Source organism: Apiospora kogelbergensis (genome assembly GCF_038363985.1).
Source record: "Apiospora kogelbergensis strain CBS 113332 chromosome Unknown utg000005l_segment0_segment0, whole genome shotgun sequence".
NCBI classification, from domain to species: domain Eukaryota; kingdom Fungi; phylum Ascomycota; class Sordariomycetes; order Amphisphaeriales; family Apiosporaceae; genus Apiospora; species Apiospora kogelbergensis.
The window spans coordinates 6031799-6045886 of NW_027117422.1; the positions used below are offsets into that span (position 1 = coordinate 6031799).

General features: G+C 53.5%; 3 protein-coding genes across 3 annotated transcripts; all 3 read left to right on the forward strand.

Annotated features, from left to right (window-relative positions):
• Positions 1-850: 850 nt before the first annotated feature.
• On the forward strand, positions 851-2601 carry PG998_008634 (uncharacterized protein; the record flags this gene model as incomplete). The annotated part of the gene is made up of 3 exons (XM_066875450.1): positions 851-1096; positions 1208-2079; positions 2139-2601. 3 exons carry the CDS (start codon positions 851-853, stop codon positions 2599-2601), a joined length of 1581 nt encoding a protein of 526 aa, XP_066731395.1.
• A 1095-nt stretch (positions 2602-3696) lies between these two features.
• On the forward strand, positions 3697-4650 carry PG998_008635 (uncharacterized protein; the record flags this gene model as incomplete). Its single annotated transcript, XM_066875451.1, has 1 exon — positions 3697-4650. One exon carries the CDS (start codon positions 3697-3699, stop codon positions 4648-4650), a length of 954 nt encoding a protein of 317 aa, XP_066731396.1.
• Positions 4651-8817: 4167 nt separating this feature from the next.
• On the forward strand, positions 8818-13953 carry PG998_008636 (ABC transporter; the record flags this gene model as incomplete). Its single annotated transcript, XM_066875452.1, has 2 exons — positions 8818-8897; positions 8964-13953. The coding sequence occupies 2 exons, from the start codon at positions 8818-8820 to the stop codon at positions 13951-13953; spliced, it is 5070 nt and encodes a 1689-aa protein (XP_066731397.1).
• Between the last annotated feature and the right edge of the window lie 135 nt (positions 13954-14088).

Here is a 14088-nt window from a genome sequence, read left to right on the forward strand (position 1 = left end):
GAACGCGGCCCCGGCCATTTTCAGCTGACGATGACTGGGTTTCCTAATATATACGTGATGACGGTAGCGCGGACGCCACCAACCCCCGACGGCGGCCAATGAGGAGCCGGGGCGGGAAGCGCGAAGGAGTGGCGTAGCAAACCTGCAGTAAAAAGGATCGTTGACACCCTCCGGCGAACCAGCGTACCGGATACGCCCCCAACCGGGCTGCGTCCTCTGGCCAAACATGGCACCCTATATGGCAGCCCCCCCAGCCCGCCAAGGAGGGCAGGCAGCTGCATATTCCGCTGTTAGATCGATGAATGTGCCCATCAGTCTGAAAGAGGTGGTGTGTGCCCACCTGCGTGTGTGTGATATATATCTCTGCATACAGCTCGAGCCGAGCCACAGCGGGGCCCTGCCTGCCCATCCCAATACACGTCGATTCAGGCATTTGGGGTTATATCGGCAGCCCTGTGGCAGGGAGCACGAGTTGGACAGCCATACGGGGAGGGGATGGCTATTCTTGTAAGAACCAGCTGACAGTTTCAGCTTACTAGCGATGTATGTCTGCCTGCCTGCTGAGTTGATGAAGTCAGACCGAAACGAAAACCGCCTATCAAGGAACAGCAGGCGATGATTTCCAACTGGGGGGTTCCTTCCCACATGGCACACAAACTCCGTAGGACTTGCCTATAGTACTTAGTTGAGCAACCCCCTAATCGCCACCCGCTCCTTTGTGTGGTTTCACCTCCCTTCCCTCTTGCTCTTCCTCTGGCTTCTTCCTTCGCCGAACCCACCTTGTGTGTGCACCGAAAGAGAGCGCCGGTATACCTTTTATACTTCCAGATTGCTTTTCATCCCCAGCGCCATGGCGTTAAGTCGTTCGCTCCCAGAGCTTGCTCATGTCATCTCGTCTTGTACGAACCGCATCTATGATGCGTACGATGACGAGGGCATCCCTCAACCATCGTTCGACGCAGGGGCTGACCACTTCAGCGGCCCGTTCACTCCCGCGGTCGAGACGAGCCGTGTCAAGCTCCTAGAGGCCCTCGATGAGCTCCGCGCTCTGATCGTTGGTCCCGCCGGACACGTATTCTTCTTGTCCTTCCTAATCGTAAGTAGCTTTACCTTTGTCGAGCCGAGATCACACACCCTCTCCCTCGGCGCTCACCCAGCAGCATCATCTTGGCATCTTTCCTCTTCCTGAGCTAAGCCTCCCTTCCAGCCCGCCCACACTGCGACCCTACACACGCTATACAAGTTTGAGATTGCAAAGCATGTGCCTCTTGACGGCCCAATATCATATGCCGACCTCGCCTCACGTTGCGGACTTAGTGAGTCGTCAACACAGCGGCGGGTGCGTGCCGCGATATCGCTCCGCATCTTCTCCGAGACACCGGCAGGCCTTGTCCAGCATAATGCCGCCTCGCTAGCCCTCGGGACCACCACTCTCCACGACTGGCTCGGCATGGCCACGGAGGAGCTCGCACCCGCCGCCTTGAAGATCGCCGAGAGCACCGAAAAGTACCCGGCCTGCGATGACCCCGCCAAGAGCTCCTTTTCCATCGCCAACGACGGAGGTGGCGAGAAGGATCTCTTCGCCATTGTGAGTAAGCAGCCGCACCGGATGGAGCGCTTCGCCAAAGCAATGGCTTGGAGCATGAAGGTGCCCGGCATGGAGCCCCGATATACAGTCGACAATCTTGGGTGGGGAAATAATAACTGCCCTAAGGTCATCGTGGACGTCGGAGGAGGTATGGGCGACTTGTGCAAGGCCATGTTGGACACGTACCCCAACATCGAGACGGCCATCGTTGAGGACCTGCCCGAGGTGGCGGCTCAGGGCGAGAAGGCCGTTTCCCCGGAGCACAAGGGCCGCTTGCAGTTCCAGCCGTACAGCTTCTTCACCGAGCAAGTTGTCAAGAATGCCGACGTCTACGTCTGGCGATGTGTCTTGCATGACTGGCCGGATAGCTACGCAGAAACCATCCTACGGAATCAGATCCCAGCCCTGAAGCCTGGTGCGCGCCTCATCTTCAACGAGCGCTGCCTCTCAGCTCCGAAGCCACGTGACCACGTTCAGGAGCAGTTTGCTCGGTAAGCACATGAATGCCACTGCGGTTAAGATGCTTTGCAAGATAGCTGACATCCAATAGGGCATGCGACACGCATATGCAATCATGTGCAAACGCCAAAGAGCGAACATACGACGATTGGGTCTCGCTCTTTGCCAAGGTCGATTCGCGCTTCAAGCTTCAATCGGTAACCACGCCTCTACACTCGGCCTTGTCGATTATCGAAGTCGTGTGGATGGAAGAAGCGCAGCAGAGTGAATCGCTCGATGCCCACTCCCAAGCCCCTATCGGCAAGGCCACAATTGACGAAGGCTCAATTGCCCCATCTAGTTCGGGAGACTCCAAAGATTACCTCATGGTCCCAGACGAATCCGGGTACGAGACCAGTTCCAATGGGAGCGAGATGTCGTATGCGCCCGAAAAGGCCATTGCCCTGAATGGTAGTACATCTAAACCCGACAGTGGCTGTCGCGAAGTCCGCATCGTAGATTCTCCCACAAGAGTGGGGAGGAGGCAGTGGCTGTTTGACGACGAGAGTGATTGAGTCGCCCGGGCCGTGCCGTCCCATGCATGGCGCGGAGATGTGTCACCAAAATGTCTGTTGATAATTGATTGAGCGAGCGAGCGTTGCTTTGCCATTATGTAACGATATGTTGGCGGCGATCGCGGAGCCTGGAGTGCAGGCGTTTCACATATGTTGTTAGCTGGACCTAGAATCACCGTCAATTTCATTGCCGAACCCTATCTCAGTTCCCAGCACATCCAATTGATCCTCAGTCAACGGCTTCAAAATCGTGATGTGAAGTGTGTTCACTGGCCAGCTGGGTGAATGACGGAGATATCACCGTAAGCCCTAGTGCGTCATTGTCGGGTGTCGTCGTGCCAGCTGCTCACGGCGCTTGCGGTCCTATCGGCGAAGCAGATGAAGCAAACCCAGCTGCTTCGGTTAGGGCGACGAAGGCTGGGCGACGTCTCTTCATTCGAGCGGCTAGCCGAGCAGCTTTTTAGACCAGTACACACACCCCTGCGTCCCGTGTTGGGCGTGACACCTGAACAGGAGGGACGATCTTTCTGCTGGACGTACCGAAACGTGCATTACAGTGTCGATCGGACCTTGGCGAGTTGACATGGCACAAGCGCATGAACCTGAGGATTGAGCAAACATGATTTGTTCGCCGAGCTTTTGCCTGGGAGCCAAGGCGGATTCGATATATATGCGAAGCGATGGCCCCATCGCCCCCCATCCCAGCTTTCATCAATCCGGCTGGGATCGCCACGGAGTGGTTAAAAACAAAGACAATTATGGGGTATTCAGGTCCAAAATCAGGAACGCTCCCCGCACAACGGGGAATATGTGCACGGTCTTACGGGTTCCGCCTGGGGAACATTTTTCCGTCCTCTTGCTCGATGCATCGTGGATAGGAGAACCATGGAACGGATACCGCCGAGCCTCGCAAGAGGTATTCTAACCTCATTAGAGTGTCTGTTATTGTCGAAACCTCCGTGGTGGAGGTCAGGCTGTTAGTGGTATATAAGTAAACGCAGTTGCTCTTTTGATTCGTGATCCCAGTGTGTAGCTCTTGAGGACTCCGACAGCTCAGCTCCAGCTTATTACTGAAAGCCTACAACTTCCGAGACCATGAGACTTCAAGCGACAACCGCTCTCTTCACTTCGGTGACGGGCATCCTGGGACAGCAATGCCCTCTGCCTTCGTCCTACAAATGGACCGACAGCGGCAAGCTGGCCGAGCCCAAGTCAGGCTGGGTCGCGCTTAAGGACTTCACCATCGCGCCCTACAACGGCCAGCACCTCGTGTACGCGACGACCAACTCGGGGTCGAACTGGGGCTCGATGAACTTTGGCCTCTTCTCCGACTTCAGCCAGATGGCCGCGGCGCCGCAGAATGGCATGGGCCGGAGCACCGTGGCGCCTACGCTGTTCCACTTCAAGCCCAAGGACGTCTGGATCATGGCGTACCAGTGGGGGCCGACGGCCTTCTCGTACCTGACGTCGTCGGACCCCACCGACGCCAACAGCTGGCAGGGGCCCAACCCCCTGTTCGAGGGCCAGGTGCAGTCGGACACGGGCGCCATCGACCAGACGGTCATCGGCGACGACAAAAACATGTACCTCTTCTTCTGCGGCGACAACGGCAAGATCTACCGCGCCAGCATGCCCATCGGCAACTTCCCGGGCAGCTTCGGCACGCAGTACGAGACCATCCTCTCCGACACGAAGGCCAACCTGTTCGAGGCGGTGCAGGTCTACAGCGTGCCCGGCCAGGGCTACCTCATGATCGTCGAGGCCATCGGACAGCAGGGCCGCTACTTCCGGTCCTTCACCGCGACCGACCTGGGCGGCAGTTGGAAAGTCCAGGCCGGCTCCGAGAGCAGCCCCTTCGCCGGCAAGGCGAACAGCGGCGCCACCTGGACCAACGACATCAGCCATGGCGAGCTCGTCCGCACCAGTGCCGATCAGACTTTCCCCATCGACCCTTGCAATATCCAGTTCCTCTACCAAGGCCGCGACCCGAACAAGAACGGCGACTACAACGTGCTGCCATACCGTCCCGGTTTGTTGACCATGCAGTAATCAACTCGCTAATCGGTCATATCGATTGATGATCTCCGCATGTCAACAACATAATACTCACTTGAGAAACGGATTGACAATGGGGATAGCTCACAGTTGGATAACAGGCTCACCACAAGGCGAGTCTGGACATTATGAACTGTTTTGCCAGTCAACTTCTTGTCCATAGTTATGAATATGATTCAAATCGATATTTTTTGGATATTTTTCGTCCCTGCTGTTCGTTTGAGACTGCGTAATCCATCCCAGTCGGAATTATCCCTAGTGTCGAAAATAAATGTCGTTGGATGGATCTTCAATCTAAGGATTTGAGACATACCGGGGGTTGAGGCTCGCATGATTATTATCGCACAACGTGAAAATTATCCCATAATACATCCGAACCCATTCTAGGACAATGGCATACGGGTTAGTTGAGCCTCAGCCTACCCTGTCTCCGCAGTGCTGCTGATACAGAGTCGGTGTAACTGCAGCAGTAGCTGTATCATGCAATAAGGTGCGAAACTCGGCCGATGTGGCTGTTTTTGCTGTTTTGTTCACTGGCTGTAGAATCATTTTGAGAACAGATCCAGAGACAGGGGTAACTTGCGGGACTAAATGGCCATGATGGCTGAACTTGGTTCGTTTGGTTTACTGAAGGCGCAAACAGCCTTCGGGGTGACCATCAAATCAACATAACACTCGCTCCCGTTAGCTGAAGAAGACGAAGACGAGTAGTAAAGGGCCACGATTGGTATGGAATGCTGCTACAGCTTATATTGGTAACTTGAAGTATTTGCGGATTTAGGTGCGGAACCAAAACAGCAACATTGAAATATCTAGGAGTAATTTGGCACTGTACTCCTAGGTTGGTTGGTAAAAATCACGAGAAGTCTCGCCACTTGATAGTTCATGTCGGATGTTTGGGACATGGAAGGCGCATTGTCCCATCTGCTGCATGTTTACGCCCATTAGAATTTGGAAGCGAGGAAGGAACCACCTACAGATCGGAATAAGCGATTACAGCAACCATGTACTATTCATCGAACTTGTTGATTCGTTTTGCTATTGATCCTAAACTCAAACTTAAGTGCCAATCTTTGGTAGCTTACCCGTATGACCGTGGCTAGGCGTAGAATACTCCTGTGTTGTACAGGTGGCAGACTACGACGTGATATTACCGAGGTTCAGTTTCTAGGAGGGGCTGGACTTGGGAATTGGATGTTTTAAGATGGGGAAAGGGGGCTTCGACAGCATAATACACACGCCCCAGAGACCATCATGATTATCACGAGCAAGAGAAAGGGGGTTTGGGGAACCAACTTAAATACTTCTGGGGATATAGAGTGAAAGAATTTTGCTTTTGGCTACTTGATTCGAAGAAAAAACTCCCCTCGATACCCGTTGTTTCCTGTTTCCCCAAGTGCCAGCCCTTGGACTATTATTTAGCTTGAAGTTGCCGTCTTATTAAGTGATCGACGTTTTTGATGCGGCAACGCAATGTTTTGTGAGAATCTCGACATGCAGGCCATAGGACACTGCAGATCACCCTTGTAGCCGGAATTCTCTGGGGGTATCTGATGATTCTTCAATTCGGATCAATACAGCGCTATCATATTATGGTGCATTTCCTCATTTCAGTCTGCACTGGAGGATCATTTTGCTAACTGGGTAATTCTTCGTATATACGATCCCAGATTTTCCATCGCTCTCAACTCTGTATTATCTAACTCGACCTCGTTTACTTGTTCTTATTCCATAAATGATGGGTACTGTACGGAGAAGAAGCCTGCTCATAGCAACCATTAGTCCATCCACGTACCATGATTTACAGCTCCTGCGGTAGTCGAGGAAAGTAGTCAAGAATCACAGCCGAGTTTTGGGGAATTGAGGTGGCTTTTATTTTGGATGATGTTTTTTTATTTCTTTTATTTTATTGTCCTAGTGATGTTGTCTGTCTCTCGTCCCTCGGCTTGGACCCGGGAGACCAAGGAGAAATCAAGTTCTTAGACCATGACTATAACTGCGCCATGTTCGATAACAGTAAGAGTGCTCCGCCGGTAGTCACCAAGCTTGAGTGGTACGATACAAATGGGTCAACGATATAGAAAACCACGTGCGTCTGTTGACCCAACTCAACCTGGGGCTCGCAGAAGAAGACAATCCTAAGCTGTGCTGCAAGGGCAATGGTATTTATGTAAAGTTTAAACAAAGCTATTGAATGGCAGGGGGGATTCGTTAGCGATGAGCAAATCGGAATTCGGCCCGTCCTCAGGACTAGAAGAATATCTGGTGTGGGTTGTAGCAATAAGCCTGGGGGCTTCCAGGCTTCTAGGCCGCTTGTCCTCTGTCTTTACCCTATCCGCACGGGGACTCGTGGAAGCAGAGAGGTACTGATAGCGGATTTTAGCAGCCAATAGTATGACACGCAACAATGCAATGGTAATGTGAAAGCACGGTGTGATGGCTGGACCCCGTGCCTGTACAGCTCCGAGATCGCGTCCAGTCAGCCATGCAGAAAACGATAACTTCAAGGGTCCAAAATGTGACACATCATGTCTCTGACCGCCTAATTGCAGAGGGTGGGAATTGTAATCATGTTATAGTCATCAGGCAAGAACATGTCCTATCAGACGAAGAAATTCTTAGCTGCATATATGTACAGCTTCCCGCATGGTCGGGGGTGGTATCCCTAGCGGGTCTGCGAGCCCACTGCTACTGCAGAGGTCGCCGGGTTAGTCACACATTCTTTTTCATATCTTTCAACCAAGGCGATGAACCCGGGTGGTAAGACGGGCATTCGCCTACCCGTTGGTGTGCCCCGACGAAGAAGCTTGGGGGACGTTGCTTGTATGACTCGGGGGCAATTTGGCGGTGCCGGAAGCGTAATTGGTTGGCTGTTGGATCGATGCTCTTGCCGGGGCTACTTGCGACAAACTACTGCCGGCCAACTGAAAACGGAAGGTTGCGATTTCTTCGGGCGGGGCACAGACCCAGCCAGAATGGACCTCGTGCATTACGGCGCGCTGCAGCATTCTTCTTCTTTTCAATAGGGGGAATGCTCGACGGAGACCTACAGGATCAGTGCCGATGGTCTATACACTGGTCCCTGGTGGATGGATTAGTGATTGGGGAAAAGAACATGTTCGTTCGTTACATCGGTTCCTTTGAGTACGTACAAAAGAATTAAGCTTGAAACCAACCTACCACATGACGTAGTGCAGGAGCTGGAGGATTTTGCGTTATCAGATCTCGCTTATCTAATTCGATATGTGTATCCTCATCGAATGTCCTCCGGCTATGCCATACTCATTTCGAATCTGCAAACATTCTGCTGCAAGCCCCGCCCGAGTGGAGTTTGGAATGTTCGGAGTAGGAGTTCGGAGCAAATGAGAGAGATATTGTTTGACGGCGACGGACATGACGAGTTCCTGCAGCAACCCAGGCAGCCGGGGCAGGCGCTAATATCGTCAGTGGGGTGCCTTATCGCTGTACCGCATGTACTTGTAGTGTCCAGTCCATCGTTACATTGCTTGCTTGCTTGCTTTCAGATGCACCTGGCGATTCGAGGCACCAAACATCATATGGTCATCCATCCTCCATGCAGTCCTGAAGCACCGGTCCAGAGAAGGCCACAAGAAAGAGTTGCAGCCGGTCAAGGTCAGCAGCCGCGGTAACCAGTCGGCTGTCGGAGCGACATAGGCCCCAGTTTAATGTCGTTATCTTCCTTTTGCTCCCCACCTTTCAACGCTCCATGTTCCTGCCTGTGCTCTTTTCGTCACTACTCACGAACACTTTGCCCGAGCCTCATCCCCCAATAAACTTTTCCCGTCTTCCCAATCCTGCCAATAGCATTCTGTTCGCATTGCACCCCGGACCGCATCTTTCGGACTGAAGAGCTTGGCTATACGACTACGTCTAATCTTAGCCTCATCTTCAAATATTTTTCTATGTTCCGGTAGCTTTTCTTCCTTATCCTAGCGGACGAAAAACTGTCTTGTCTTGCCGACTTCTTGTGCGCCCTTCGGGTCCCTGTTTTCCACTCGGCGTATTCGACATAAATAGGCGCTTCTCTCACCTTGGTAAAACAACAATCAGAAACAGGGCGATTGGGTGCCTCTTTCGACATTGTCCAGCCCGCGGGGCGCCGCCACTGGGCAGCCGGGATTGACGGCGCAACTGGAGAGCATGGCTTCCACCGCGGATTTCGCTTCGTGCGGTTGGCCTATCTGGCGCGTCGACGACTTCACCACCTGTTTCCAATCCGAGTGAGTTTTCTTCAGGTCTCTCTAAGCAATCTTTACCGTGCTCTAACCAGGAACGTCTTGCCGCAGCTACCTAAAGATTCTTTTCCCCCTAATTGTGTTCGGTCTCTCCGTAGCAAGCCTCTCCTACCAGGGCATCTTGCAGCGCATTCGATCGGAACGAGCACGCGACTACCAACACGTATCCGACCACCGAGACCATACCGAGCTCCCCCCAGACCCGGAAGAAGACGCAGCGAGCACCGACGACGATGAAGGGCTTTCCATTGCGCAGAACGGCGGTGGTCGTTTGGCCCTCGTCAAGACGACCACCAAGGGTTCCATCGTCCAAGCTGATACACCGCCAGGCCAACAGCTTTCCGTGATCGTGGAGGAGCTCTGTGTGGTCGGTCTTGTTGCCATCAACGTCGCTGCACTCATCACCGACACGTATAGCGGACGGGGTCGCATCGCCGCTGCGGTCGGTGTGGTTACATGGCTTTACGTGCTGGTCTTGGCGACTCTCCGGCTCTTCCTCGGTAACACCAAATGGCGAGTGCCCCGGATATGGAACCATACCGCGTGCATCTATATGTTCCAGTGGCTGTTCACCCTCGTCATCTTCCGCTCTGTCATCATCCACCCTAGCTCCCGGCTGACCCAGATCCTGGTGATTGCTGAGTTCTGTCTGACTACAATCCTGTTCATGATGACCATGTCGATTAGGAAAGGCAACAAGACAGTTATGCTGGAGTGGGAGGGAGACATCGAACCTTCGAAGGAGCCACTCGCATCTATATTCTCTCTGATGACTTTCTCCTGGGTGGACGGTGTGCTTTGGGAAGGTTACAAGACCCCCTTGGTCATGGAAAAGGTCTGGAATTTGCTTCCCAAAGACAAGGCCGGCTACGTCCTTGCCGACTACCGCCAATTCAAGAAGAACACTAGACTCATCTTCCATTTGGCTAAATACTTCAAGAGCGACCTCATCCTGCAGTGCTTGTGGGCACTCGCATCGGGAGTTCTGACCTTTGCCCCGACTCTTCTCCTGAAGGCCATATTGGAGTACGTTGAGACACCCGAAATTGCGCCCGTGAATGTTCTCTGGCTCTACGTTATTTTGCTTCCCATTGCCGACATAATCCGCTCGGTAGCCGATGGCCAAGCTCTGTGGATTGGTCGAAGGATCTGCATCCGGATCCGAGCTATCATCATCGGCGACATCTACGCTAAGGCTTTGCGCCGCAAAGCCGCAAGTGGCAAGGACACTGCTCTTGGGACCAGCAATGGCAAAGAGGCTGCAAAGGAGACGCGGCTCGATAAGCTCAAGAGAATGATTGGGCTCAAGCGAAAGAGCGACTCCAGCAACGGAACTGCGGGCGCGTCCAGCACCGGGGAAATTTCCAAGAAAGAGGACTCCACGAAGGACTCGGACGAGCAGGCGAATCTGGGCACGATCATCAACTTGATGTCCGTTGATAGTTTCAAGATCTCCGAAGTCACTTCGTACCTACATTTCTTGCTGGCGAGTGCTCCTTCTCAGCTCGTTATGTCTGTCATTCTGCTCTGGCAGGTCATGGGCCTCAGTGCCATCCCGGGACTTGTGATCATGGTCTTCCTGCTCCCCATGAACATCCTTCTCGCCAAGGGTTTCCAATACACACAGAAGAAGATTATGACGGCTACGGACAAACGCATCCACACCACCAACGAAGTCCTGCAAAACATTCGTATCATCAAGTACTTTGCCTGGGAGCAGCGCTTCGGCGACATTGTCGACCAGAAGCGAAGGGCTGAACTGAAGGCGTTGCGAAACCGTTACATGATTTGGGCGCTGGCTGTTGCTATCTGGAACACTGTCCCGGTCTTGATCACGTTCTGTTCTTTCTTGGTATACACCAAGATTGAGAAGAAGCCTTTGTACCCATCTGTTGCGTTTACCGCCATGTCTTTGTTCATGCTGCTGCGAGTACCTCTCGACCAGCTTGGTGACATGATTGCCCATGTGCAGGAAGCCCAGGTCTCCATTGACCGTGTTGAAGAGTTTTTACTCGAGGATGAAACCGAGAAGTACGAGCAGCTTAGCGAGGAAAACGTCGACGAACAGGGCAACCGTGTCATTGGCTTCCGCGATGCCACCTTTATTTGGGGCAGCAAAGACGCCGTCGCTGCGGATGGCTCCATGGCCTTCCGTCTCCTTGATTTAACTAGCGATTTCAAGATCGGCCAACTGAACGTGATCGCAGGCCCTACTGGATCCGGAAAGACCTCGATGCTCATGGCACTGCTCGGTGAGATGACGATGATGAAGGGTCAAGTATACCTGCCTGGTGGGCGCAGCCGAGAGGACGTCCGCGTGAACCCCGAGACTGGCCTTGCTGAGACTTGCGCATACGTCGCCCAGAGTGCTTGGTTAGTCAACGCCAACATCAAGGAAAACATCCTGTTCTCTGCTCCCTACGACGAGAAACGATACCACGACGTCATCGTTGCTTGCGCCTTGGAACGCGATCTCGAAATTCTGGACAACGGCGACGAAACGCTGGTGGGTGAGAAGGGTATTACACTGTCTGGAGGACAGAAGCAACGTATCTCCTTGGCTCGAGCCGTCTACTCCAACTCGCGACACCTGCTCCTTGATGATTGCCTCAGTGCTGTCGATTCCCACACAGCTCAATGGATCTTCACCAACTGTATCCGGGGACCTCTTATGACTGACCGCACTTGCATCCTTGTCACGCATAACATCACTCTTTGTGCTCCTTCTTCCGCGTATGTCGTTGTACTGGACAACGGTAGGGTTTCGGCTCAAGGCCCCCCTACCGAGCTAATTGCATCTGGCGCCCTGGGCGAGGATATCCAGAACCGATCTCGCCCCAACTCTGCTCACGCTTCCCGCATTCCCTCTCGAGTCCCATCAAGTGTTGGTGAGGGAAGTGGCGAGACCCTCATTGATGGTGCCCCGAACGGCGATACCAATGGCAAGCCCAAGGACAAGAAAACAAAGAAGAAGCAGGATGCCATGGAAGAAACGAAGGCGACTGGTGCTGTGAAGTGGCCTGTCGTCAAACTTTACCTCAACGCCATGGGTTCGTGGTGGTTCTGGGTGCTCACCATCTTCGTCTTTGGTGGGCAGCAGCTTTCTGGAGTTGCGCAGAATTTGTGGATCAAGCAATGGGCCGAACAATACACGACCAAGGCCGAAAACATCAACACCTTCACGGTCGGCGTCGCTAGCCAGAACTCCGTTGGCCACTTTGCCGCGCCCAATGCCTTCTCGACCGTTGCGAACCATGTCCAATCTGGTGCCTTCTTTAGCCCTGCACAGTACTCCACCGCGAATGCCCCCGAGGAGGTTAACGTCAACTACTACCTTATGGTCCTTGCGGTTATCGGTTTGGCCGGTGCTATTCTTGCGCTCGTCCGCGATCTGTGGCTTTTCTTCGGCTCACTTACTGCTTCTTGGAAGATACACAACCGCTTGATGGGCTCAGTCGCCCGGGCCAAGTTCAAGTTTTTCGACGTCACCCCGCTTGGACAGATCATGAACCGTTTCAGCAAGGATCTAGAAGCCATCGATCAAGAAGTGGCACCTGTTGCCATCGGAGTTATGAGCTGCGTTCTCGGCATCCTGGTGACGATTGTTCTGATCGGCTTTGTCACTCCTGGCTTCTTGGTCGCAGGTGGCTTCATTACCGGAGCATACGTCTTTGTTGGCCTGTTCTACCTTCGCGCATCTCGAGATCTCAAGCGATTGGAATCAGTCAACCGAAGCCCGCTGTTCCAGCAATTCGGCGAGACCCTGTCCGGCGTCACCACCATCCGTGCTTACGGTGATGAACGCCGTTTCATTCGCGAAAACCTGACCAAGATCAACACCCAAGCCCGCCCATTCATCTATCTTTGGGCCGCTAACAGATGGCTAGCGTTCCGCACAGATGTACTGGGCGACCTTGTTGCCTTCTTCGCTGGTGTGTTTGTCATTTTCAGCCTGGGAAAGATCGAGGCCAGCTCTGCTGGTCTTTCGCTCAGCTACGCCATCACCTTCTCCGAGAACATGCTCTGGCTTGTCCGACTTTACGCCATGAACGAGCAAAACATGAACTCGGTGGAACGAGTCAAGGAATACCTCGATGTCGAGCAAGAGGCGGAGCCAATCAACGAGAAGAACCGACCTCCGGCCAACTGGCCTGCTCATGGATCGGTCGAGTTCATCTCCTACTCCACCAGATACCGCTCCGACTTGGACCCCGTCCTGCGCAAGGTTACTTTCAAGATCAACCCCCTGGAAAAGGTTGGCGTGGTTGGTCGCACTGGCGCAGGCAAGAGTTCCTTGACTTTAGCTCTATTCCGCGCACTCGAAGCTGAGGAGGGCAAGATTCTCCTAGATGATATTGACATCGGCATGATCGGTCTTAAGGATCTTCGTGAGGCCATCACTATTGTACCTCAAGATCCTACCTTGTTCACTGGTACCATCCGAACCAACCTGGACCCCTTCGACCTGTATACCGATGAGGAAATCTTCGATGCGCTGCGCCGAGTGCAGTTGATTGGCCCGAATGAGACACCTGTCACTCCTGTCACGACAGTTGCTCTCGCGTCGGAACCAGCAGCTTCCGACTCGTCTAATGGTCCTCCGCCGTCGCCCACTGCTACCAACAAGAACCTCTTCCTTGATCTCTCCTCCGCTGTGTCTGAGTCTGGATCGAACCTGTCCCAAGGCCAGCGGCAACTGCTCTGCTTGGCTCGAGCTATGCTTAAGAACCCGAAGCTCCTCATCATGGACGAGGCCACAGCGTCCATCGACTACGCGACCGACTCCAAGATCCAGGGCACTATCCGCGAGCTGCAGAGCACCACCATTACCATCGCGCACCGACTGGCCACGATTGTGGACTACGATAAAGTGCTGGTGCTCGACCACGGCGAGCTGGTCGAGTACGGCGACCCGTACGAGTTGCTTAAGAAGCCCGAGGGCAGCTTCCGGTCCATGTGCGAGACGAGCGGGGACATGGACACGCTGTTGAAGGCGGCGAAGAAAGCTTTCGAGGCCAAGAGGCTTGTGGATGACGAGTAATGTGTTTGGACACCTCAGGTATGAGTCAGGACAGGACTTCCTGCGAGGTGTAAAGAATGAAAGATGGCCTCGACTTGCATAATCTTGTATAGCATAACCTAGATATCCGGTTCGCTGCAGTGTTTTCCCGCATTG